We start from the raw sequence: 27,350 nt of genomic DNA, 5'->3' as shown, positions 1-27,350 counted from the left end.
CTCCCTTGCCCACTGCACAGGCACCGCGAGCAGAAGGGAACTCGAGGACAGACTCAGTGTCAGGACACCTGGCTCGTTCGGGCTGCAGGGCTGTTTTTAAATAGCACAATTACCAGCCCAGCCTAACAGAAGCCTCTTCAACTCCTGCCCAGTTTCAAAGTAAAACTCACGGGTCTCGATTCAGAGGCAAAGCTGCCATCATCCAAAGCAAGCATTTGCAAGGGGCTTTGCCGGAGAGGCACGTGGGCAGGGCTGTGAACCTGAGGAAGAAGGTTCAAGAGTGAGCGGGTGTGAGCGTGTGTGCGAGGAGGGAGGGGGCCAGAGGAAAAGTAGGTCTCTGGGCTTTATAAATATACAGGAGGCAAAATCAGAGGCATTTTTGGCTTCCCAAAAGTCACCCCTTTCTTCACCTCACAACCCCGAGGGATGGGCACTTGGGTCTGATTTCCTGGCTGGCCACACGCATGCTGGGCTCCCTCCTGCGCTGGCAGATGGCAGCCCCCATCACGGGAGCTGGACCGGCAAGGGCCAAGCTGCTGGGAGCTACGCCCAAGCCTGAGAAGCCACGAGCTGGGCACAGAGGGAGCCATGCGGTGGGAGTAGCCTCAGAGCTAAGAGGTAGAGAAGGAAAGGCATGCACTGCTCCACTGGAGGAAGGGTACAGGCTGGAAGAAACAGAGAGGGAAGTGTCATCCAGGAAAATAATCAGGCTTATGAAGGCACCTAGGATTTATTTATTCGATCTTCACTATGTGCAGCGCACTCTAATGCCAATTAACATATATTAACCTCATTGAATCCTCACAGCTCCTCACAAGGTAGATTTAATTCTTCCTATTTTACAGATGCGAGAGTTGCACCCAAGTCCATGCGGCTAAGTAAGAGGAAGAACTGGGATTCAATTCCCATTTCTCTGACCACAAAAAGGGGTAGGGGATGGAGGAAGAGGAAAGGTAATTATGAGCCTTTCAGGACTCTTGCCTCCTCCAGGGAACCAGGGAGCCTGGACTGTGGCCTTCCTTGTTCTCGTCCAGGGTGAGGGTGGCCTGAAGACGGCTTGTCTCTGCACACCGCCTCCCTTCCTCTAGCCTGGGGAAAACCTCTGCAGAGCAACCATCGTGGGTCATGAGGCAGTTGCTTCCCTACTGGAAGTGATCTGTCTCCAAGGCCCCATCCACCACCCATCCAAATCTCTGTCCCCAACTCTTAGCTGACTCCACCCCAAGTTGTAAGCGATCACCCCTGAGTTCCATACACCATGCCACACAACTGTGGGAATTGCAGATACAGCTTTCTGAGCTCTTTGCTCTCTTCATCCTGTGGGTTTTTCAGATATGAGTCCCCCAGTGGATCTGAAGCCCACCGGCTCATCCCTCCCAGGCAACCTGCCACCTCACCTTCCCTCTGATGCAGAAGCTTCTCTGTCTCTCCTGCCCCTCTCCCTCTCCAACTCAGCATCCCAAGAAGCCTTGCCCTCACTCATTCTCTCTTCCAAAAGTCCAATTCAGCCTCCTCCCTTTTACTCCTTAGCCCTGCTGCCTGCCATGCTCTGAGACCTCTACTGCTTGTGTTCTTCTGGTACCTCGCCTGGCCTGCCTCTCATCTCCCTACCAGGTCAGTTTAATGGATTTTTTATCATCTTTCTAAGTTCGGCTCTAACACCACTTCTTCCATAAAGCCTTTTATGATCCATCCCTACCACAGGTGAGATGTGTACCTCCACTGAACCAGCATAGCCCTTTATTTTTACCCCTCTTTTCAGAACTTACCTTCCTTTATACTGTTCCCTCTTTAGGCTTAACAGTAAGAATCCTTCCTACTCCTCTTTAAATGCCTCAACTTTCTCACACAGGGTCCTAATACACTTGGAACTGAAGGTTTGGTTGGTGTCATTTCTGAGAAGATCATTTCCTATTGACTTTACCAAAGGGGAGCCCCCAAACAGGAAAAACTGGCTAAAGGTCTAGGAACAGGGTCGTTTTCCTGCCATCTGAAAATGAAAGATTTTTAAGAGCAAGACAGGGCAACTCCTATCTTGAAAGGTGGGCTCTGGAGCAGACTGATGGGTCTGAATGCTGGCTCCTCCCCTGACTTCTCTTGCAATTCTGGAAAGATAATGTCTCTGAGCCTCAGTTCCCTTAGGCTCCCTAAGCACTTCAAAGCTGAGCAATTCTAAGTACAACAAGGAAACTTAAAACCCATTGTGGCTACAGGAAGCCCTTCCCAGAGAAAAGACTCTTGGAAAGCTCTACTTGTCATTTCTCTCTGCAGGCCACAAGTCCCTTCAAAAGCATCCAGTTTTCTGGGTCCTCTAAAACACCAGCAAGCTTCAGGCTCCAACATCTGTACAATGGAGGTCATATCGCATCACGTGTTCTACCGATCTCACAGGTGGTCACATGGGTCAGAGGAGATAACAGACATGAAACTGTTCTGAGCAGCATAAAATGCTACAGAAGCGCAGGTTATCTAGCACCAGCTGCTGACCCAGGCACTCAATCTCCTCACACCAGGCACACTCAGGTGGCCATACGAGGAGGCAGCTGTTTGTGTGACAGGCTCCCTTGGCCTCACCCTGAGGAACCCATCTCTCCAGCTTGGTCAACCTTCCCAAGACACAGCCTATCACATGGGTGGGCACATAACCTACTATCCAATGCAGGACTCCTCCAAGAGTGAATGGAGACACTTCTGTTAACAGAAGATACAGGTGTAAACCAGGCTTGTCTTGGGCATGCCTAGCCATATGGTCACACTTACTGTCATACCCCAGAAGGACCAGTGTCAAAGGCTGGTAGGGAAAGGAGGACTACGGGCCTGTGTGTGCCCCAAAATAGTTCCTCTTCTAAAACACCCACAATTACAGCCAGCACAACCTTCCCTTTCACTGAGGTAGAGATTTGCAAACTGGGCTTCAGCTGATTTGCAAACTGGGCTTCAGTTTTAGGGGCGGTCTGGGAAGAAACAAGGGAGAAAGGGTAAGTCAAATGCAAAGGACTCTGAATTCCATCAACTCCAGATTGGTCAGTTTTACTGGACATCTGATTAAGGTTTCATTTGTATAAAAGAGTTCTGAGTCTAAAAAGAGGGTAGGAAATCCCCAGTTTAAGGTATTATATGCCAAAGACGTCTACAAAACTAAATACCCATCAATACAACAGGACAAGACACCAGAAAGGATACAGCAACAGCACCAGGCCCCTCAGCTATTTTCCATATTCCTAATATCTAATGGATTTACTCAAACCTGGATATAAGACTGCACACGCTGGAAAGAGCCCACAGCTTCTGCTGAAATTACATCAAGTACAGTTTCCCTAGTCATTTCCCGCTAATTAGTCATTGATTAACACATGTCCTCAAATTAATGTTGGCAAAAAAAAGAAAGAAAGAAGCAAAGTAATTATTGTGGTGTCTTTGGAGAATTAAAAATTTTTTAAAGTAGAGTTCTGCGTAAAACAAATATTAAACAGAGTCCTCTGGTGCTTAAAAAAACAGGGGAGGGGCTCAGAAGTCACTCAATTAGTAGAACAGCCCATCAGATTAGGGAGCCATCCCCTAACAGAGAATAGGACTGGCCGGGGATGGACCAAGAACATAAGAGGAAGGCGCCAGGGTGTGAAACATTCAGAGTCCACAGAACTGCCCCAAGAAATATAAGTGGCATAAAGGAGGTGTCTATGCGTAAGTGATAACACTCTCGTGTGTGTGGTGGGGGGGCTGAGTGTGAAAGAGGGGATGTTGGGGGAATCATGTATATCCATGTGTGTGTAAGGGTGTGGTCATGAGACTGAGTGGTATATATGTGTGGTCATGAAAGAGAATTGTGTAAGGATGGTCACAAGAAGGGGGTCATGACAGCGTGTGCATGAGAGAGAACAAGCGAGTGTGAACAGTCGTGAGAGTGGGGTGTCACTGTGTGGTCATGAGAATGTGTGAGTGTGTGCATGGTCCTAAGAGTGAGTGTGAGTCATGATACAAGCACACACATCCTGGAGTCATGAAACCACGTATGGTCATTTAAGTAAGTGGCCGTCACACAAGCTTGCACCTGCATGCATGATCATGAAAGTGTATCACTGGTCATGAAAGAGTGTAAGTGCATGTGTGGTCTTGAGCCTGTGTGAGAATGTGTGAGAGGGAGAGGAGGAAGGGATAGGGATGATAAAAAAAAGAACGAAAACTCTGCTTGTTCCAGGGGTTCTACCCTCAACAGGGGACAACAAATTTTGTACACTCCACAAGTGGCCTCATGTGAACTGTCAAAGAAGTGGACACTCAGCCCCGCCACCAGGGCTGCACTGCAGGGTGTTCATGTCCAAGAGAGATGGCAGGGGCCAGCCCTTGTATCTCCCAGAATGTCCACTCCTCACAGGACAGCCTAGGCCCAGCCCCACCACACACGCTCCACTCAGCAGCTCTCCTCCAAGCAAACAAGGCGAACCCTCCTCGGTAGCAGCTGTGAAGCCCCTCTACCATTGAGCCTCCATCCCACATTCACCCCTCACCTGCAATTGCAGATTCCTAGTTGTAAGGATTGTCTGACGTCCTGCAGGCAGTTCTTCCACCTGCAGGGGAATTCCTTCCATAACCTTTGTGACAGCTCAGTCTTTATCTGATTAGCCTTCAGGAACAAGGAACTCATTACTAAATAAGGAAGCCCTTTCTATTGTTCTAAGGAAGCTTCTCAAGTTGAACCAAAACCTATCTGCCCTTTGAAATGAAAGTGGTGGCCCTGAAGTCACAGCAGATATGCATTTAATTTATAAAATTCAACTCTTGCAGCTGAACAAAATAAGCAATTAAGCCTCTAAATGCAAACCAACTACTTCACCTGATATTTAACCTTAAAATTATATTTTTCATATGTACTCTTTTAAAATCATTATATAATAATGTACACCTAACATATTTATATAATCGATATTATATATAATATATATCATGTATAACACATTTATACAGTAATATTCTTGTTCAAGTTATAAATCTAAACCCATATACCGTATTTTATGGGAGGTTTAAGAGATTTTCACTTTATGACTGCCTATATAACCTAATTCCCCTACTGAGATGAAACGTTACTGCACTGGGTCTCCAGGCTTCTCTGCTCTAGGTTAAATATCACTAGTTGTAAGGAGGCCCTGCCTCACTGAACTCAAGGGACCAGAAGAAGACTTCTTCAATTCAATCCACAAACTATTTACCAAGTGATTTCTATGGATCCAACTCGGAGCTAGGAATTGTTATGGATACAAAAGACATGTAAGATACAACCTCAACCCTCCACAAGTTTAGTCTACTTGAGAGAACAGAGCTATAATCATTGGTGAGCAATACAGAATAGCATGTGGCCAACTATCCAGACTCTGGCATGGCCTGGGGACCAGTGCTGAGCATCCCTTGGAGTATGACCAATTGAATTAACCAGTGGCAGTTTCTCCTCCAGCTCTCTCAGAATGAAGCAGCCCCAGCCAAGGCCTCTCAGGCCCTGACTGAAAGGCAGAAAGCTGCTCGGTCCTAGAGCCGTCTTCACCTCCAGGACAAGAAGACACTTGAGGGAGATGTGGGGGCTACCAAGCAATAAGCTAGGCAGGAATCCTGCTTCTAGTCTGGCTGCAGAGCAAGGGACTAGGCAAGGAAAAGATGGGAGTCTGCGGGCTCCATAGGGCCCTAGAGTTTCATACCATCTTAGACAGTGGTTCTTCTCTATTTCCTTAGGTCCCTCTCAGTACAGCAAATGCTGGGGGTCCCCTAGAAGCAGCCCCTCTCAGAGTACACTGAACACCACGGCCCCTCTGAGCACTGTATACGCTGCCAGCCACCCAAAGAGCCACGGGCCTGCAAGCCAGCACCACATGCCCTCCAGAGCTAATTATAGGTCAGTGAGCTAGCAGGCCAGAGGGACAGGTGGTGACTTCATGTGGCTGCAATACACACTTGCCCCTCCCTCTGATCCTGCTCCCTTCTCTCACATTTCTCCCAATTCTCTACATGGGACCATGACTCTGGGGCAGCTTTCACTCCTTCTACCCTCCCTGCTCCTCACTGACTCCCCATCTCCATACATACACACACACACACACACACACACACACACACACACACAAACGCAACTCTAGGCCACTCCATCACCACCCCTTGTTTCTATAGCAACCCTCCCACTAACCCAACACATCAAGGCCTAAAGCCCCAGGAGAGTATCTCTGGCATAAAAAGGCCTCAGTCAGATCCCCCATATCTTAGTTCCTTTGACACCCAGTTCCCTGGACCTGCTGAGCCTTCACTCCTGCCTCATTGCTCCTCAGCCCCATTCCTCGTCCTCACCCCTAGCTTGAGCCCTGCTAGCCTCAGAGGCTCAGGAAGGGACCAGAAACAATTCCCAACAACTCTTTCCAACTCTGAGATTTCAGCCATCAGCTCAGAGAGGAGACCCAGGAGGCTGGCAGCCTGCCCTGCCCCTCCAAGCCTCCTTACAACCCAGCTGCCAGACCTCACACACTCCAGCACTCAGCAGCACACACCCAGATGCCACTGCATGAGAGTTCCCTTCCATGCTCCTCCCCCCACTCTTCCATCTTCCAGAGAGGGCGTCTCCCTCTGCGCCAAGTATCTGGTGTATTCTTGGCCCCAATAACCATGGTGCTTTTCATCATCTCATTACTTTGAGATACTATTTAGCTCAGGCAGGTTCTTCAGGCCTCAGGATAAAGTCTTAGCAAACAACCAAGGGAAATCATTCCTACTGTCCCTTTTGTCAAGACAGCTCCACTGGGTCTACCTGGCCAGTTGATAGTGGCATGTGTGTTGGGGGGGGGGGCATGGGGGGGTTAGATTTCAGTTTAGATAGCTGTTTAAAAGTATGAGCACAGGGGTCTTCCTTTTAATCCAATCGCAATGTAACAAAGCTCTGCATGTGTGTGTGTGTGTGTGTGTGTGTGTGTATGCAGTGCCATGTCCCTAAATTCTTTTGGAAAACCCAGCACCTAGCATCCAGTGCATATCCAGTGCATCCAGGCATATAGCAGGTTCCCAATAGTTTGCTGGAAGCTGTAGGTACCAGTTCCAACAACCCTGGAAAGGACTGAGGGAAGTCCCAGTCCTGGCTCCTGGAGAGGCCCCTTAAGTTCACAGCAGGCAGAGATCTCCATGCTAAGCAGGGCCTGTTCCTCAACCACCTGCTCCCCCCACGGAGAAGAGCAGAACAGCAACCCCAACTCTCCTACCCCTCTGATGGATACTACCGACACACCTCTCTTCAAAGGTGACATCAGCACCAAGTGGCACCTTGTCTTGGATCCTCCTCCTTCTCAAAGAAAACCACCCACACCACATTTCCAAGTCCTGCAAACCGACCTTTCTCTTCCCACCCACCATCAAAACCTGGGGGATCTGCGCTGGAAATCATCCCTACTCCGTGGCTGAGAGTCAGCTCCCCACGCCCACCCTTGCAGTTGAGAATCTCTGTGGCAGCTCTCTTTTCCTGTGCCCCCCACCCCCCACCAGGCCTCAGGTTGGCCACTCCTGCCACCCCACCGCCTTGGCACTGCGGTGGTGGGGGCATCCCTGGCACAACCCGAGACTGGCAGTTCGAGGAATGGAGAACTAGCGATAGTAAGAAGGGGGTGAGACGCGGGAAGGACTGAGACCCCCAGGAAGCACGAAAACCTTAACCCCTGGCATGCCTTAAAGACTAGAGCTAGCCCAGGAGACAAGAAGCGCTTTTCCTCTGATTCCCCTGAAGAGGAAATGGGGGGTGCAATCCACCGAGTTCCCACCGGGAGACTGGCCAACTCGGCCCCCCCTTCCCCGAAGCCGATGATGCTGAGGGCGAACTCCACGCCCTCCCAGCAAATCTGGCATCGCCTCCCATTCTCATATCCAAGGGCACGGGGCACTGCAAAGGCCAGTGAGGGGCGGCGGAGGGAGCAGTATCAATGTCTACAAAAGACCAAACATCCGGAGTAAAAAGGGGTTGTTTTCCTAGGCGCTCTAGGTAGGGACCCCTCCCCAAACTGTGGGGACAGCTGGAGGTGGGAAAAACAGGCATCCCTCTCCCAACCCGGACACTGGGCGCTCACCTGCCTGGAATTGCCAAAGGCCCGGCGGCGCGACTCGAAGGCAGCAGACAGCCGCCCCAGACCTGCCGAGCTGGACACGTCCTGGAAGGCCGAGTGGTCGCCGAGGGAGCTGCAGCCTCGGCAGCCGCAGCCGAAGCGCACAGCCTTGAGGCCCCGCCCCCTTCCTCAGCAGAGAACCCCCCCCATGGTCACGCCCCCAGGAGGAGGGGCTTGGCCGCGTCTCTTGAAGCCACGCCTCCCACCCCCGGGCGCTTCTCGACCCTGCCGTACTTTGGTGCTGCGCGCCATCTTGGTGCGGCCTCGAGAGTACCCACGCTGGAGGGAAGGGCCCGTGTTTTATCCAGCAGGAGTAAGGACTCAGGGCCCAGGAAGGCCTTGCATCCTTCCCAGCACACATCTCCTCCCTCCCTTTGAACTCGGCCGTCCCTAATGTCCCTAATCTCTCTAATCCTGGTTGTTCGAGGCCCTGGCCTTGTAATTGTTGCCAATAGTTATCTTTCACAACGTGCCCTCTCCCACCCGCTTACTACTTTTCTTTTGGTCGCATCCATTATTTAAGTGAAGAAACTTCAAACCCAGATAAAATTTTGTATTCACGTAAGTGAATTATATTACATGCACTGAGTCACCTGGTTGTCCTAAAACTTACTATAAAATGGAGTGTTTTTCTGGGAAATTTATGCATGGTATGAAAACAGTCTCAAATGCCAAAATTCCTGGCTGACAGATTTTAGCTTAATCTCTTCATTTTCCTGAATTGCTGCTAACCCTGTCTCCCGTGACAATCAATGCCTCTTTTCCATCTGGTTTGTGAAGTTTCATCACAGTGCCTACTCAATCCTTTAAGGATACCTAGTAAGCTCTGCTAGAAGTGTTAAGAATTTTTATCTACATGGGGTGTGTACACATGTATGCGTTTGTAGATAAACAGTATGTTCTATATTAGTTGCAATAGCTGTAGTTGAAGATGACACATACAATCTTGCTTTCATTTTAGTTTTTCTTCTCCCTAATATATTTATCATTTGGCTTAGTTTCCTTGAATCTTTGGAAGAAAGCAAAGTATGAGTAATTTTTATTTGGGGGGAGTGAACTGAAGCGAAACTTACCATTTTACTTCTTTGACCCTCACAGTGGAATCACTGTATTTAAGGAAGTGAAAATTACAAAGCAGTAATTTTAACCTGCACTTCTGTAAGTTCCAACTCTTCCACAAATGCTCTTAAGATTCTCACAAAAAGGAAATCCCTGAGACACTTCACATCCTTTCATTAATAAAATTCGATTCAATCTCAATCTACAACAGGCAGCTCAGCCAATGTGGACTCAAGGCTGAACCCATAACCACTGATAAGACACTTCACTAAATGTCAGCATTATGCTAAAAGAACTTCTGAAGCAGTATTAAATATTATCTACTGTCATACCATGACATTTCATCCAAAAACCCAGAAATTGAGTCAGAACACAATTGTTATGCTAAATTTATTTCCTTTTTCAAGGTAATTCCTAAATGGTGGACACATAATCTACAGGGACAACTCCCTCATGGGTCCGTAAACTGTGCTTCTCTCCTCCCTCAAGGAGGCAACATTTGATTTTAGAGATTTGTCTTTGGGTTGTTTTTTTGGATGGGCAGGTACCAGAAATCGAACCCAGGTCTCTGGCATGGCAGGTGAGAACTCTGCTGCTGAGCCACCATGGCCTGCCCTGTTTTTATCATTTAAATATCACATGCTATTTTTCACTGACCCAGGCTCTTTTTCTGTGAACAGCTTTAGCACCACCCTCAGTGTGGGGTAAGATTAGCTGTAACTAGTGACAACATTAAGCAGATGCTTCCTCAGAATATTCTTTAAATAACAAGCGGTGGACAGAATGCTAAAAAGAAAGAAAACTAACAAAACAAAACACTAATTTGGCAGTTTGGCTTCTGCTAACAACTGCCTCCACAAAGTTTTTGTGTTTAATGCCCACCTCCTGGCACTGTCCAGCTCAATGGCTAATTTCTGTTGGGGGTGGGGGGGAGAAAGTAAAAGCAGCAGTTTTTTTTTTTTTTAATAAAAACAAATAAAAGCCACCCATGAGCCTCTTCTCAAAAGTATACCAGGTATGATGGGTCCTTTGCCCAACCGGAGGACATTAGCATTTCTGCAGGGACAAAAGAGGCCAGGCTCCTATAAACACCCAGGGTGGCAGCAGAGGGAGCAAAGTGCAGGCAGAGTGAAGGGAAATCACTAATTGCTTACGGTTCAGAAGGATGCTTTCATTTTTCAAATGACATTCAATCTAATGCATTTCTAACAATTCAATAAAATGCCACTATCCTTCCTGCAGTAACTTTCTTGGTTTGTTTTTTATTTTACTTCAAAAGAAATACATTCTAGGCTGATTTAGGGAAAACGTATACAATCATCAAATTTTTACTCACCTTTTTAATCTGTGTACAGTCTAGCTACTCCCTTTCACCATCATCTACCAAAAGAGAAATGAGATTGCTCTTTTTCATTGTGGGACAGCAGAAAGAACACATGCAGATCTGGGTCAGAATCCTGGCTCTGCCATTTACTGGCTCTTACAGCCTCGGGGAAGTGACTGAGTTTTCTCAACCATAAAATGGGAATAGCATCATCTACCTTCCAAGGCTGTAAGAATAAGAGTTCTATGTGAAGTTCCTATCACAGTACCAAGAGTATAAACTTATTATCATCACTTATCACCCCAAGCAAAAACTATCTAAAAAACTGGCAAAAGAATTGCATGATGACTTGAAGCTCTCTCTGTACCCCAGATAAACATGTTCTTACATTTAATCCATTCCTGCAGGTGTGAACCCATTCTAAGTAGGACTTCTTGATGAGGTTACTTCAGTTAAGAAGGTGTGGGTCCACCTCAATCAGGATGGGGTTTAATTCTATTATTGAAAGTCTTTTATAAAGGGAGTGAAATTCAAAGAGAGAGAGAAAGCCATAGGAAGAAGATGAAATCAACAATGTGCGCCACATGTGACACAGGAGCCAGAGACCAAGGATGGCAAGCAGCCAGGCCCAGAATGCTACAGTCTTTGGGGAGAGAGTATTGTCTTGATGATGTCTTGATTTGTAACTTCTTCTTTTTTCTTTTTTTTTTTACATGGGCAGGCACCGGGAATCGAACCCGGGTCCTCTGGCATCACAGGCAAGCATTCTTGCCTGCTGAGCCACCGTGGCCCTGTAACTTCTTTTAGCCTCGAAACTGTAAGCAAATAAATTCCTGCCTTTTAACTCAACCTATTTCATAGTATTTGCTTAAACAGCCCAGGAAACTAAAACAAAAATTCACACAAAAATATGCAATTATTATTAAAAAGAAAAGACACACCAGTCAATTTAATAAGACTCTGAAAACCCTGTTACCTGCTTTATTTGTGGAGAAGGGTAGTGGGAGAAGAGAAAAATATTCACTTGAATTTGAGGGGCAGCTAAACTGAAAGCAACAGTAGCAACAATTTTAGGCCTCTATGGTTCCTCTGATTCATGAGGGAATGAAGACTCAGGAGTTTGATTTTTCCCTAGAGAAAGATCAGCCACTTTCACTGGGATAAGAGAATAAAGGACAACACACTCAGTAGCACCAAATGGGGTATTAATGCAGAAAATAGGGCCAGGTTTCTCTTTTCAAATGCAAAATTTAAAATTAAAATTAAAACAACCCTAGTTGTTTTACCTTTTTATTTGACCCCTCTCCCTGCCCTAACAGGAGCCTCAGGAACCTGAAGAGCCTGTGCATTACTAAGCAGATACACAATTCAGTCACCCCCTCCAAACTGGAATCTATTCATGGACCAGCCAAGCTCAGGGCTGCCTCCTGGGATGGGAAGCAGTAACTATGCTCTCAGGGAGAATGGATACTGAGGATGCCACCAGTCGAAGAGTCGAACACTATGCACTGGGTCAAGGATGACTTGCACACCCTGTTCACTGCGCAACTTCCGACCACCATGGATAGGAGAATCCTGGAACACCAGTCTCACTCGATGATGTCGCATGTCCGTGCTCACATTGATGGTAAACTGAGAGGGAAAAGCAAATTAAGTACCAAATTAAATAACCTTGGTTTCTAATGGCTCACTCTGAGATGAAACAGTCTAGATACAATTTATACTGCCTACGTACCAAGACTAATTTGTAAATATACACAAATGCTAGAGTGATTTGTATAAGCTCATCAATTTGTATAAGCTTATATGTATAAGCTTCATATATTTAAACTATGCTAAAGAAAGCCTCACAAATGGCTGAAAAATTGGGATACGTCCACATAAACTACAACCAGAATCAATATTTTAAAACTGGGTTAGAGCTATATGAGGTGACTTGAAGGGATTTTGATGAGGTATTGTTGAGTAATATTACACATAATCTAATATTACTTTTTTGCAAAATAAACCATAAAACCCCTAAATAATGATTATTTTTTTGGTTTCTATGAGTATGTATAGAGCATATAAGAATATGATCCATATAAACTAGATCATTAATGTGGCTCAACTTTGGAGGAGAGAAGTACCTACCATAAAAAGAATATGTATAACATAATCTCACTTATGCAAAATTATTTGAGAAAGAGGAATATATTTATATATATACATGTACATATTAACAGATGCCTAAACAACATTTCCCAAATGGTTAACTGCAATTAAAGGGGAGTAGAAAATCTAAATCACTTTTACTTTCTTAGTATCTTTACATATTTAAATTATTTACAGGAAGCATACATCATTTATTTTACCAGAAAAAAATATAGCTATTTTCAGTGTGGATGGAGAAGCTCATATATTCTGAACATAAGCCTATAAGATACAGAAAAGATAAATTATGTGAACTCTCCAGTTACCAACCCAATTTAAAAAACAAACAAAAATGTCAGATGAAACATGCCTAGAAAATCTTTCAGCAGCAGTCTCTTCAGGGATGGGAGAAAAAAATATGGAACTATTAAACTTTACCATCAGGGAATCCCCTGATGCTGTGTCAAACATTTAGGGACTCCCAAATCAATAGGCCAAGCCCTTGATCTTGAGGCTTATTCTTGTGAAGCTTATGTAGGTAGCAGAGAAGCTTAGCCTACCTACAGGTATGTCTAAGAGTTACTTCTGGAGGACCTCTTTCATTGCTCAAATGTGGCCTCACTCTCTCTAAGCCCAACTCTGCAAGTGAAATCACTGCCCTCCCCCAATGTGGGACATAACATCCAGGGGTGAAAGTTTCCCTGGTGGCATGGGAGATGACTCCCAGAGATGAGTCCGGCCCTGGTACCACGGGAACAACAATCCCATCCTGACCAAAAGGGGGGAAAAGAAGTGTAATTAATAAAGTTACCTACAGGTGCCTAAGGCTCACCTCTGGAGGACCCCTTTTGTTGCTCAGGTGTGTTCTCTCTCTCTCACTCTAAGCCCAACTCTGCAAGTGAAACCACTGCCCTTCTCCCTACGTAGTACATGACATCCAGAGATGAAAGTCTCTCTGGCAATGTGGGAGATGGCCCCCTAGGGATGAGTATGGCCCTCACACTGTGGGATCAACAATGCCATCCTGACCAAAAGTGGGGAAAGAAGTATAACAAATAAGGTATCAGTGGCTGGGAGAATTCAAATAGAGTTGAGAGGCTACTCTGGAGGTCACTCTTACACAAGCTGCAGTTAAACATTGCTACCTATCAAAATTTGCCAAATCCCAACCAAAACCATTCCAGACAATCCTAAAAAAAGACTTAGGGCAGTATATAAGATTCTACAAAGGTTCTATGCACAAGGGTAATTTTGCAGAAACCTAAAACCTCCAGATGGGTCCCTGGACCAGATAAGTCCTGAAACCTAGAGGGCCCAGCCTCTCCAGAACATCAGCTAATTCCATCTCCTTATCCCATATTAATGACAGCCCCTTCCAATATGAAAAATTTAGAATGGCCATAGCCCAAATACCCCTAAAGAGTGGGACAGAAAGATCAAAGGTGATGATGGAGTTATACAGAGAAGGTAGGGTTTAACAAATGAATATGATTGCTGAATCACTGTATTGGTATTTCTTTTGGTCTCTAGTATCTTGTAGCAGCTAGGAGTAAAAACCTAAAATTGTGGAATTGTAACCCATCCATACTGAAATCTGTTCTACAACTAATTGTTGTGCTGTGCTTTGAAATTTGTTTTTTAGTATATATGTTATTTTTCACAAAAAAGAAAGAAAAGTGATGATAAAAAATATATATATATATATATTCCTTCTAGCCTCCAGTGTTTCAGAGCAACCAGAAAGAAAAATCTGAGATGATGGATAGATCCCGTGACAAACTCTGGGATCTATCCTTTAACTACTTGTTGAAGAGTGCTTTGAAAACTACTGCTTTTTCCTTTCTTTGCTTTGTATGTATGTTACATTATACAATAAAAAAAGTTAAAAAAAAAAATCTGCCAGAGACATACATAGTTTTCTAATCTAATTCTTAGCTAAGCCTTGAATAGTCAGAGCATCACACATATTACATTTATGACATCACACACTTGCCCTACGGTCCTGACATACACCACTCATGTATAAGCCTCATCATTATTCTAACAAGATAATATGTCTTAGTCATTAATAACCACTATGCATGAAGATGCAAAAACATTCCCTTTACCAAAGAGAAGGAAACAGAAGTGAAAAGTTTTCAGGTATAATTACTCCACAAACGCATCTGTTCCTAATATATAAGACAAGTCTGATTTCAGACTTAAAAAATTTTTCTTAAAATATTTCTTCTTAGATGGTTAAACTTAACAAATCTCTTTAAGTCTGTAAAAAAGCTGAGAATGAATTCTGTGTCCCCACTCACCAGGGTAAATATCATTCCCATGACAATTGGAATAAAGATGAAATTGAGGGTGGTGACCTGCAGCAGGCAGCAGTCCTGGTCTGGGTTGGTGTGAACATCTTCATACTGAATAGGAGGCTGCAATCCGCCCATACACTTGCTCTTCAACCTAGGCGACTGAAGAGAAATGAAGATTAATCTAATGCTTAGATGAAATTTCTGACTCCAAGACCCCACGAATGAAAACCCTATGGCTCAACTAGTGAAGATCTACTTTTCTGTTATCTCCTTTCCTTACATAGTTATGGGTTTCTACACAGAGATCCAAGAAAATCTGCCCTTTGAAGTAGGGGAAACGCATTTGGAGAGGCAGATGTTACAAGATTCACAAACAGGAAGGCTCATGAATTTTATTTTAAAGGACAGTTACATCCAACATTAATTATTATGGCATCTGTAATGAGGGTCGGGAACGGCATGGTTAATAGAAACCACTGGATTTTAGTTCAAAGATGAAATCTTTTCTCCAACCAGAACTATCACAAGTAAAATCTCATTTTAATAAATACTACCTCATGCACAGTCTGAATAATAGCTGCAAAGTTATTTCCACATCCTGGTCCATAGCCAGCTTTTACTTCTACCAAATGGGTTAAACTTTTTTTTTAAAAAGGTACCATTATACTAAATTTAGATCTCACAAGTATATGGTAATAGGTTTGTTTCATTTAGATGGCACTCCCTGCCATCTGACAAGAAATGAAAACTTATAGGCTCTACCAGAGGTCCTCCAATGTTTGAAAGATTATATATTTCCTGGTACTTGAAGACTCCAAAGAACCTGTTACACAAAGGAGATGGAAACAGGACTTAATTCCTGACATCAAAAAACAAAAGAACCTGCCAAGGGAAGACCTGGGTTTGATTCCTGGCCCATGCTCTTCAAAAAAAATCAACAAATCGTTCTGCCATAACAGGATAGTACCTGGAAAAAGAATGAAATGTGACCCCCATCATAAAGCATATAAAAAATAAAAGAAGACACGAATCTCAGAACAAGAGGAAATCTCAGCATTCATTTTCATGCAGTAATTCTGGACTCTGCTTATAGTCACATTTCATCACTGTTAGGACTATCCCCTAGTCTCTTCCAGATGGGTATCACAGATTGTGGGCATCTTATTAAAAGCAAAATATCAGAGCCAAAATTCTTCCCTCAAATCATGTTTTTAAAATAAATCAATACACAAAGTATGATTTGCTTTCATTACAAACTCATCCATAACTCATGTGTCAGCAAGTGAGAAATAACAACTGTATTTATAATTATGTCTCATCAGTGAGACATTAAGAAGAGAAAGGTGGAAAAAATGAGGAAGAGGAAAAATGGAAAAGGCAGGCAAAACAGATTCTCGTTGTGTCCAAGAGCTCAGCTAGAATCCCAGCAAAAGGCAGAGAAAGAGATAGAACAGTATTTACTCTTCTTATAACCTTTAGGCAGTATGCCTTCTCAGGCCTCCCCACACTATCTCAGACATAAAACCATGTAACTTATTGTTGCTTACAAATACATTTGCTTTGAACAACAAAGAAGTTTAGGTAAATAACCTCAGTGTACTGTTACAATAAGTTTTTTCCTTTTTTCGCACCTTTAAAAAATCTTCATATACATATAGAAAAGGTAATAAAATAGTGCCACAAACTCCTATATACCCTTCAGTAGGTATTTTGCATATCTGCTTTCTCTCTTTACACACACACACACACACACAATCACACACTTTGGGGTGGGGGCACTAAGATATTAAAAAGTAACGCTGACATAATTCAGTACACATCTCCTAAGAATGAAGTCACTTCCATATAAATTATTTATTAACAATAATTTCATATAATCTAATATCCATGGCGTATTCAAACTTCCCTAACTGTCCCTCAAATGTCTTTTTTCTCTAATTCAGGATCCAGTCAAGGTTTAAGCTTTGTATTAAGCTGCTAGATCTTTGTAGTCACTTTCAAAATAGAATCTTTTTCTTTTCATGGCATTATTGCAAGTTTTGATGTATATAATTAGATTTTAATAAGGCAATTTTGATGCCTAGTGAAATATATCAAAACAACATATTACCTGAAAAACAAAAAAATAATGAAAAAGTGCTGCCTCCCCTAGCAGTGAGAAACAATTATATTCCAGAACCCTCGGTGGTATACTGAAATCCTTAAAGCTTCCCCACCATGTATCCTTTGGAGAAGGATTATTTCATGAGTTTTATTCATCTTTACAAGAGCTCCTTAGGCATTACCCATCTTATGTTATGGGGGGAATCTAGAATGCCTAAGACCCCATTATTCTTTCCCAGTACAGCATAATGTTCTTAGGGAGATATGGCCTGTCTAAATATTCCAATCAATGATGCCGAGAGACTTGACCATGTGTACACAAATAATATAAGGAGTATCAATCCAGGCCAGTCACATAAAAGGTATTGGGGCCCTGATTCTAAGAGGTCAGAGATGATTCTGGTTAGCATAATGTGCCAAGATAAATTAAAGGAAACTGCCAACCACAGGTTGATATGCAACCTATTCGAATCCTTAGAACATCTGGCCCACTGATCTTCACTAACTTCCCTTTTACTTCTTATATCCATGCAGATACTGCCCTGCCACTCATAGCATGATAGAGCATGATAAGACCACATACCTGTTTTTTGAACTTGAAGTTGAATTCCCACATTGGTTCCTGTCTGTTCCCAACAATCTTTCTGCACCAGAAAAGTAAGCACTGTAAGAAAATAAAAATAAAATACCCATCCCCAAAAAAGAGAAAAGAGACAGAAAAGAAAATATCAAAATACACTCCAAGGTAAGTATAATCAGTAAAAACCTCTCTTGTTTGACAAATCTAAAGTCAGCCACAGTCCCAATGTTGAGACCCCTAATTCAACACTGACGCAACATAAAGACAGACAATCCCAGGGCTGTTGAATAAAGAGAAGGGACCAATATAAGCCAACCTCAGAGACTGCTGAGTTCAATCCCTAGTGTTTTCATCTTAAAAGATGGAAACATGGTATCTATGACTGGGGCATTCTCTCTGATTTAGCAGGCCATTCCTCTATGTTAAAATACAAGGGATTCTAGCAAGGCCATAAGGCAAGCAGAGAGGACTTGCCCTGTTATAGAAGCAAGTCGCTCAGGACATTCTGGGAGCAGACAGCCAGTGTGGAAACTACAGAGCTGGGCTGAAATCAGTCTACAGTCAGGCTACAGCTAGGTTAAGCACAAGAAGTGAAGTACCTCCCAGGGGATAAGGGGTGGGTCGTCCGCCGTGCCAGCTGTCCTGCCCTTCAGACATGCCCTGTACGTCCTGCTGCTCCATCAAAAATAATGGGCTTGGCCTTAAGGGGCAAACACTTCTGCTGCCACCACAACGGCTCCAGTGTCCCACACAAGCTATGCTATTGAAAAGAGAAAGAGGGGGAATCAAATGCGAAAAGCTGGAGTCCAGAGACCTGGGACAACTTCCTTTAGGCATGCTGGCAACTCCCTGAATGCCATGTGATTGTAGGTCTACAAGTGGCAAGGCCATGCCTGGGACACCTACCACTGCAGTTCCACATCCTGTTCAGAAAATCTCTAACAAGCACAAAAGCAGCAGCCAGGTGGCTAGGCTTACTAACTAGGTAAAAACCTTACTTTTCATTCCACTTTTGAAAGGTTAATACAGAATGATAAAAATACAAAAACATGAGTATTTTAGTATTTAGACAGTAGCACTTGCATTGTGCACTGGAGCCGCTAGGATGTACCAAGCATGAGGAGTTTGCCCAATGCTGCTCTGCTCCCAGCAACTGATAAGCACCTGGTATGGTTAACTTATGGGATGACCACCACCCTCACGAGAGTTATTCAATAATGTCAAATGTCTTTCGGGGGAGGGAAACTGTAAATGTGAAATGACACACTGCCCACTCATATTACAAGCAAAAGCAGCTGCTGGGTGAAACTCTACTCCCCTGGTATACTACTCCTGCACTAAATCCAGCAGCTAACATTAAAATGAGCTCAGCCCTGAACACCTCAGTCTGCAACCCTGGGGAAAACTTTATGTGTGAGTTTTTCTCAGTAATCTTAAAATCAACACCAGCTTTGTAATCAGTATTTATCAGGCAGAATATTCTCAACCTAGAACTAAATTAGAGGAAGAGAATTATATGACTTCCATTAATATGATAACAAAAGCACAAGAGAATAGAAAGTGTTATAGAACAATGGAATTTGAGTAGGAAAAGAATAATATCACTTACAGACTCAAAAGATGCAAGATCTAAACAACTGTATTAGGTGAATGAGAAGAGCGCTAAGACATCAACTTGCCAAATAGTCATATGTGCTACTCTAGTCTAGTTTGGGAAAAGTAATTTCACTAGAGGTTGTTCTTGGGGGGCATAGCAGGGATGGCATAAAGGCCAATAGACTTCTTTACAAATCAGAAGAATGCCAGCAACTGGAATATAATACATTCATAAAAAATACACTGGGGAAATCCTGAATCTAAGTAACCTAGAACACAGGAAGAACTGTAGAGCACCAAAGGCCTATGAGTGAGAGTACCTTATAGTCTCTGAGACAATCCACCACAAAGCCTGGCAATAATGGGCACCTGCACTTGGTAAATATTAAAGGAGTGAATTCTAGACCAGGACCCCTTAAGGAAGTCAACAAGAAAGGAGAATCCCAGATGTCAAGGTCCCATTTGAAAGAGAAAATGAGTTGTGTTATATCTTTGTAAAATGATTTAAAGCATCTTAAAAAATTAATTTTACCTTGACCATCTGAGTTGTGTTCTTCCTAGCCCAAATCATCAAAACCATCATCTCTAAAGTGGTCCAATGTACAGTGCATGAAAATAAATTAAAATAAAGAGAATAAGGAATACACTAAGAGTACAGGAAAGTTCTATGGGAAAGATAACATAAGCCAGCCCAGCACACTGGCAACATCTTGGAGAAGTGAAATTTCTGAGGACTGAGTTTACATTAGTCCCCTAGCAGCCCATAAGCTACAGCCCTCCCCATTAGGGAAGCCAGAGAATAAGCCATGATAACAGGCCTGCCACACAAAAGTCCATTAGTCAAAACCCAACAATAATTCACACTTACTTTGGAATTCTTTAATGTGCTGGGAGTGCTTTCTGGAATGGCTGGATTCTTGGAGATTCGAGCAGCAAATGGCTCATACATATGGTACAGAGATCGGATCACACATGCCCGGAGACAGCGCAGCTTCTCCATAGACTCTGGTCGTAGGCGCAAAGGCAGAGAGGCATCCAGCGTGTAGTGTCTGAAACATGACACATTACTCCTACCAATGTGTGACCTGTCCCTCCTGCTCCATGCCAATCTCCTGGGACTCCTAGTCTCTCTACGAACTACACTATTCCACAAGCCAGTAACCAGCTTGTTCGCAATGTGCATGCACATACAAATCGCCATCTCATTCACTTCTCAGCTACTTTTACTGTTTCTTCACTATGTAAAACCCAATTTACACATGACTTATAATCCTGCATTTTGCCATCCATTTTGAAAGTTTAACTCTCACTATTTCACTCTACAGTCTCTGATTTACAAATACCAGGACAACATACTTCAGTTGCTCAAAAAGAATCTGTATTGGGGAAGAGTCACCAGGTTCTTCTGTCAGAAGTTTCAGCAAGTTCTCTAATTCCTGCTACATACTTTTCCACCACATCCTTACTGACAGTTTACAATCTTTACTATGCTTTCAACCCAACATCAAAAGCTTGCCCCTTTACTGATCATATACCTCACTCTCCTCACCACTACATCTACACATACGGCAGCATAAGTACAAAAGCTTCAGGATGACTAGCAAATCTAAGAAACAACCAACTCAGTCGGAAAGAAAGCAGATAGGTATCTGTAGCTTTTGAAAATTCTGGTTAAGATAAACCTCAGAAGAAAAGTCAAAAGAAAGTTCTTTAAGGGACCTGAAACACCACTTTTTACTGAAAGGAGTTACTGAGGGGGTAAGCATAGGGAAGACAATTACTTGGATAAATAACTAATATCAAATTTAAACTAGAGAGGGATTCAAGGAGTCCAAAGCCAGGCTCATGCCCTGGCATGGAGTAGAGTAAATTAAAAAGGGTCACCGTCCAGGGTGACCAAATCACAGACAGCAATGAAATCAGCTAAACAGATAACACAGTGAGCTCTCTGGTCGCACCTTCGGTACAACCTGGTCCAAAAGGCAGCAGTGCAAGTGGCAGTCCAGGCATTCTTACAAATCAGGGAAAAATTCACAATGTCCTCAGGACGAATGTAAGAAGCCAGCAACAGCCAAATATCCATGGGATACTCTTCTCCTCCAGCCCTGTCCAGGTTTTCTGAAACAGAAAACAGAACTATAATCTTTGACCTTCTATTATATGCATTCCTAAAGATCCCTAATCATTTCAGTTCTTTCAGGGCTTACACAGTGAACAAAAAGATTTTAAATAGGTCCAGGGAAGCCCCTCAAACATCATTCCCTGCTTATTTGAGTTGCTGGAAGCTTTTGCCTCCCATTGTTCAAGGAGGTAAGCCTTGTTCTTAAATTTAACAACTTTTTAAAACAACTATTTACATAGTATTTTGAAATTTTCAAAAGTACCTTGGTATATATTATATCACTCAACACTAATAATTCTGCAAAGGAAACAAGGAAAATATTATAGTCACTACACTAATGAGAAAACAGAATCTTGCCACCTAGTCAAGGTAAACAGAATCTGGTTTTCTGGCTCCAAATTCTAGCTTTGCATTATAAACACAAACACTACACTTTATTTCCCTTGCAGTGTCCCACCCACTAAACATTTTCTTTAGTTCAACTGATTGATTTTAGTATAGTATAAGGAAATACTAATTGCAAACTAAATAAAAAACTAGATAAGTTCTCATTACTCAGTAATTACCTATAAACATGTTTCTTTCCCTCTAGTTTCTCTTTGTTTCATTACCAGGTTGACCTATGACCCAAGCCACAGACATTCAGTCACTTCTACCTCCTCCTCCTTCAAAATCTCAGTAGTATTAATCGTCTCGACCCTCAGGTACACTATATATATTCAGGTTCAGGGAAAAACTCGCATTCAATAATGATACCTGAATCTGGGATCTGCCAATTCCCTTAATTCAGCTCTAGTCATAAAATACCCTAAATCTAGCTTTCCTGTTTCCTGGGCAAAAAGCCACTAAACCACCTTCCTGTAGCTGCCCCTACTTTTCTAGCTGTTTCTTGTAGCTCCATGGGGTAGGCCACGGTGGCTCAGCAGGCAGAGTTCTCTTGTAGCTCCATGGCTCAATCAGGTTCTTGAGTTAGCTTTTTTGTAACAGAGACTGATACCTCTAAAACAACATCCTCTTTTCTGGTTCCTATCTCGTAATATCCAGTAAACATTCAAGGCTCAGTCTATCATGTTTGGGCTGCATCTTCTTCCACATTAAACCTTCTCTTTAGGAAAGAGAAGGCAAAGGACTATCAGATTTTCCTCCACTGAGACCATGTGGACTTTTACAAAGCAGAGCGCTATTAAAATTTTTCTATCTTTGGGAACAAAATTCAGTACTGACTGAACACTTGTAACTGTTTAATAAATATGTAATTATTAAGACATTTGAAAATGAAGGAAATAAAGCCAGTAAAGGAAAGGTTCATGGAGCAGAACCTTGAAGGACATCAAAAATTTTGATAAGCAAAGGTTAAGAGGACAAAACATTCCAAGTGAAATAAACAGCCAGCCTGAAGCCAAAGTGCTTAGAAAAACAAAACACTCATGAGGGTAGAAAAGAGACAGACTTGTCAAGATTTTTATATTAAGAAAGTATTAACTTTTTAAAATGTCATAATTGTATTGTGCGTATATTTTTACAAGTATTCATCTCTTGGCGATAACTACTAAAATATTTAAAGAGCTAATGATAGGGTATCTAGATTGTTTCAAAATATTCCTCTATGTGTGTATGTTTGTGTTAGAGTTATGGGTGGGTGAATAATGAGTGAAACAAAAATGACCATGAGTTGTTAACTGCTGAAGCTGGGAAATGACTACTTGGTGGGGATTCACTATATATTATTTGCTCTTCTTTTGTTTATGTTTCACTAGAAAGAAGCTAAAACAAAGAAAAAACCAGTATGACTAGAATGGAGGAACCTAATGGGAGTTAAGTAGAGCAATGAAGCAAAAGATGAATTATGGTTAAAAGTCTGTAACTGGAAAATCATATATCTGATAACCCTGAATATATAAATTCTTACAATTCAATAATAAAAAGACAAATAACCCAATTTTAAAATGGGCAAAGAACTTAAACAAACATTTCTCCAAAGAACATACATGAATGACCAATAAGCACATGAAAAGATGCTTAACATCATAAGCCATCAGGGAAATGAAAATCAAAACCATAAGATACCACTTCATATTCACTATAATAGCTATGATGAAAAAGTCAGAAACAAGTGTTGACAAGAATATGGTGAAACTAGAACTCTTATACACTGCTGATGGGAATGCAAAATGGTATAGACACTTTGGAAAACAATCTGTCAGTTCCTCAACAAGTTAAATAATACAGTTATCATGGCCCAGTAATTTCACTTAAGAATTTCTACCTAAAACAAATGAATATATATATCCACACAAAAACTTGTCCGTGAATGTTCATAACAGCATGATTCATAATAGCTAAAAAGTAGAAACAATCCGAATGTCCAACAAAGCATTGTATATCCATCTGATAGAATATTTTTAGGCAATAAAAAGAAATAAAGTACTGATTCAATCCACAATATGGATGAGCCTTGAAAACATTACGTTACATGAAAGAAGCCAGATACAGAAGACAATACATTGTATGATTCCATTTATATGAAATGACCAGAACAGGCAAATCTATAGAAACACAAAATAAACTAGTGATTATCTGGGGTGGGGGTAAGAGGGAGGTATTTGGAGAGAATGAAGAAAGAAGAATGACGCTAATGGGTATGGGGTTTCTTTTTGGGGTGATGAAAATGTTCTAAACTTAGATCATATTGATGACTGCACTGTGACCACAGTAAAACCATTAATTGGTACACTTTAAAGGAGTGAATTTTATCTCAATGAGATAAAGCCTAAGTTGTCCTGTAGAATGTGCCCCGCCATTACCATCAATGATAAATCTCTAATAGAATGGTTACGGTGGGTAGGGATTTACAGTGAGAAATTAAGGAACAAAGAAGTGGGGAAGGTTAACAATTTTTCATCCTGGAAAAGAGTGGTATCACTGACAACAATTGGTATAACTGCAAAGGAATATTATTTCATTAATTTATTCATTTTAACAATAAGCAATAACATTTATTTATTTATTTCAATGTATTTTAACAAATACAAAAATCTATTATCTGATTCTCAAGCAGAGATGAAAGTTCTAGTAGCTCTGAAACCAAAAATACATATAGTATTTTTTATTGATCAGCTTCCCCCTAAACTCAGCTGATCATCAGAACCACCAGCAGAGCTTTAAGAAAAGTAATCTGGGGCTCTACCCCAAGAAATTCTGATTCATTAAGATAGCACACAACCCAGAATCTAAATTATTCTATTAGTTTAGAAACCACTAATTTATTTTTCTTTGCTTCATTTATATGTTTTATTACCACCAGGATGTAAACATCACACATTTTTCTATTTCACAGTACTTAGTAGGCATAAAGCAGATATTAAGTAAATAATTGTGTAGCATCTAAAAGCCCATGACCCATAACAATGAACTGCTTAATCCACATATTTGAGAAAACATTTTTATGTCACAACTCTTTCCTGGAAAATCATATATCTGATAACCCTGAATATATAAATTCTTACAATTCAATAATAAAAAGACAAATAACCCAATTTTAAAATGGGCAAAGAACTTAAACAAACATTTCTCCAAAGAACATACATGAATGACCAATAAGCACATGAAAAGATGCTTAACATCATAAGCCATCAGGGAAATGAAAATCAAAACCATAAGATACCACTTCATATTCACTATAATAGCTATGATGAAAAAGTCAGAAACAAGTGTTGACAAGAATATGGTGAAACTAGAACTCTTATACACTGCTGATGTGTCTTTCCTGACACATTCAGAAATCCAACAAGTTTTTGTTTTCATGTTGCCATATAGGTTTTTACCTCATAATAACACGATGCAAATGAATAGCAATGATAGTCAAATTCACGGCTCTAGAAATCTGACTCTTTACAATTTCCTTTTCTCATAAATTTAGCAAAAGCAAAAGTTCTGGTGAATTAAACCCATTCAACTACCAAGATCCTAACTGAGAGCTACGTTCTTTTTCTAGACTTTGGTTCTCCACTTCTTATATCTCCCTTGTGTTACTGAAAAGGTAATAGCTTCCGTTTATCCTCCAAAGACAGGACTGATAGGCCAAAAGGGAACAAGTCTTATACCTTTGTGCCTCTTGCTTTTCTTTTTTCTGGAGATGGTTCTCTCGTGGATGCTCTCCTCCCGGGCATCCATCTCATCACTACTGTTGATGCTGTCACATGGCTCACCAGCCCCAGAAAGAGCTTCCTCTGTAGGAACCTGGGAGGCTTCCAAGCCACAGAGAGATTTTACTGGAAGAAAATAAGGGGGGAATAAGATGGCACAGAGTCTCATCCAGAAAATCAAACAGCTAGCCAGCCTATCAACATCCACTAGGGAAAGGAAAGAGAGAAAAAAGGCAGTGTGAAAGAGTCTGCTGGAGAAATCTGAGAATCTATTATCAAGTATAAAAGACATTTTATAATTTTAAATACAGAAAATGGGAAAGCAATGGACAAACTGCAAAAGCTGAGACCTGAAGAAAAAGTGAGCATGCTATTTTCTCACTGTAAGTCCTACAGGATAAAAACAAAAAGTGAGTTCTATTCTCATTTACATAAATTTGGACAAGCAATGTTTGAGATGGAGAGGAAATGGATAACATCTAACCCTCCAATCCTGGTCCTGGGTTGGAGACAGTAGGTGTCACAAAAGCACAAGCCTCAGGGATCCATGAATAAAAAACTTCAAAACAAGAGCAGCACTGGAAAAGGAAAAGTGCATTATAAGGTTATTACACAGCGAAGCAAAATGCAGAGTAACTGGGGAATATATGTGATCTACTGAGAAAAGAGTAATACCCAACAATTCAGCAGGAGAAACTAAAGAAGTGTACAAAAAGGTTCGGGGTTTTTTTGTTTGTTTTTATGCAAACACAAATATTTCTGCTACAGAAAGTACTATTCTTGGCTAATCCCTCCACTGGAGACATGAGTAAACATTAAAGAAAGCAAACACGTTTACGGGAAGATGACCAACAGATTGCGAGAAAAGCACTGAGTGAGGATCTCAGGAAAACTACAGAACTAGCTCTCTTTTCACGGCCTCAGTCTGAAAAGACTCGCCAAAAGCCCACCTTCCTGCTGAACAGCATTGGCCACGGCTTTCTTGACCCGTCCAGACTTCACGACGGCCGGATCCGAGTTGGCATAATCCGCCACGGTCACTGAAATATAGACACCAACCCTCAAGGAGGAGGCCTTCTCTTTTCGGTCTCTTCCCCACCAAAACCTCCTCCTTACTTGAGGTCCGCGGCCCGACACGCCCTCCCACCGCAGGCGAGCGCTCGCCTCCGCGAGGTCCAGCCTCCACCCTGCCGCCAGCCCCAAGGCTTTCAGCGCCCGCGCACCCTCGCCCACCTCGACCCGAGCACGCGTCGTGGGCCCGGAACTTGAGTCGCTTTCCTCTCTTGGGCATGGCGACCGCGTGGGAGAGAGGCCGGTCTAACGGGCCGGGACCCCGGGCCATGTCTCGGGCCGGAAAGCCGGCCTCGGGCGCCGCGGGCCAACTCCGCCCGGCTCCGCGGCCATCCCGCACCCGAAGCTGCTGCTCTCGCGAGGAATTAGGCCAGGGCTTCGAGGCGCATTGGCGGCCGGCGCCCCTCTTCGGAAACCAATCACTGCTTCCGCCACGTAGTACGTCATCACCCGGCGTCCACGGACCCGCTGGGTCTGGGTTTTGTAAGAATGGTGGCCTGTTGTCTCATTTGGTGTCGGTTTTCGTGATACTTCTTGTAAGATGATTGGTAACTAACTCAGACCCAGAACCCACACCCGCTTTGATCATACTGGGGGTTTACCTCCTGGTCTCCTCTATTTTTCCTGCTTCCGTCTCTGTCCATAGTTTGGGTTCACTTTGATACCCAGATGCACATAACATTGTTTTCTTCGTGCCCTGCTCCTTCTCTCGCGCGGAGAGGATTTACTAGGTCTAAGACTTTGTGCTAGACGCTGAGGATGCAGGGGTGATTTCGACAATGTCTTGCCCTGAGACTCAC

The 27,350-nt window shown here is 42.7% G+C and overlaps 2 protein-coding genes across 7 annotated transcripts in view; both read right to left on the bottom strand.

Annotated features, from left to right (window-relative positions):
• PPFIA4 (PPFI scaffold protein A4) overlaps window positions 1-8,211 on the bottom strand; it is a 49,489-nt gene extending 41,278 nt beyond the window's left edge. For all 3 annotated transcript variants that reach the window (XM_077157449.1, XM_077157452.1, XM_077157451.1), the window contains exon 1: window positions 8,082-8,211. The gene's annotated coding sequence lies outside the window, so the exon portion shown is untranslated. The remainder of the gene's footprint in view (window positions 1-8,081) is intronic.
• Window positions 8,212-11,448: 3,237 nt separating this feature from the next.
• On the bottom strand, window positions 11,449-26,921 carry TMEM183A (transmembrane protein 183A). Of its 4 annotated transcripts, XM_077157446.1 has the most exons (9): window positions 26,713-26,921; window positions 26,430-26,519; window positions 25,438-25,605; window positions 21,171-21,330; window positions 20,081-20,261; window positions 17,620-17,700; window positions 14,937-15,092; window positions 11,972-12,132; window positions 11,449-11,655 (listed from the first exon to the last, which is right to left on the bottom strand). In XM_077157446.1, the coding sequence occupies exons 1-9, from the start codon at window positions 26,819-26,821 to the stop codon at window positions 11,643-11,645; spliced, it is 1,119 nt and encodes a 372-aa protein (XP_077013561.1). In that variant the 5' UTR covers window positions 26,822-26,921; the 3' UTR covers window positions 11,449-11,642. The 4 variants fall into 4 exon arrangements, with proteins under 4 accessions (XP_077013561.1, XP_077013560.1, XP_077013562.1 ...); XM_077157445.1 differs by having other exon boundaries at window positions 11,449-12,132; window positions 26,713-26,920; XM_077157447.1 differs by lacking the exon at window positions 26,713-26,921 and adding an exon at window positions 26,596-26,614 and having other exon boundaries at window positions 11,449-12,132.
• Between the last annotated feature and the right edge of the window lie 429 nt (window positions 26,922-27,350).

The sequence above is a fragment of the Tamandua tetradactyla genome, chromosome 4 (assembly GCF_023851605.1).
Source record: "Tamandua tetradactyla isolate mTamTet1 chromosome 4, mTamTet1.pri, whole genome shotgun sequence".
NCBI lineage: Eukaryota > Metazoa > Chordata > Mammalia > Pilosa > Myrmecophagidae > Tamandua > Tamandua tetradactyla.
The sequence above is the reverse complement of the archived record's forward strand: the minus strand, read 5'-3'. Positions and strand labels throughout refer to the sequence as shown.

Coding starts and splice junctions, on each gene's coding strand:
- TMEM183A (XM_077157445.1), bottom strand. CDS start 26,821: ATGGCCCGGGGTCCCGGCCCGTTAGACCGGCCTCTCTCCCACGCGGTC. Junction 26,520..26,712: donor CGACGCGTGCTCGGGTCGAG/GTGGGCGAGGGT, acceptor TCTATATTTCAG/TGACCGTGGCGGATTATGCC. Junction 15,093..17,619: donor ACTTCAAGTTCAAAAAACAG/GTATGTGGTCTT, acceptor ATTTCTCTTCAG/TCGCCTAGGTTGAAGAGCAA.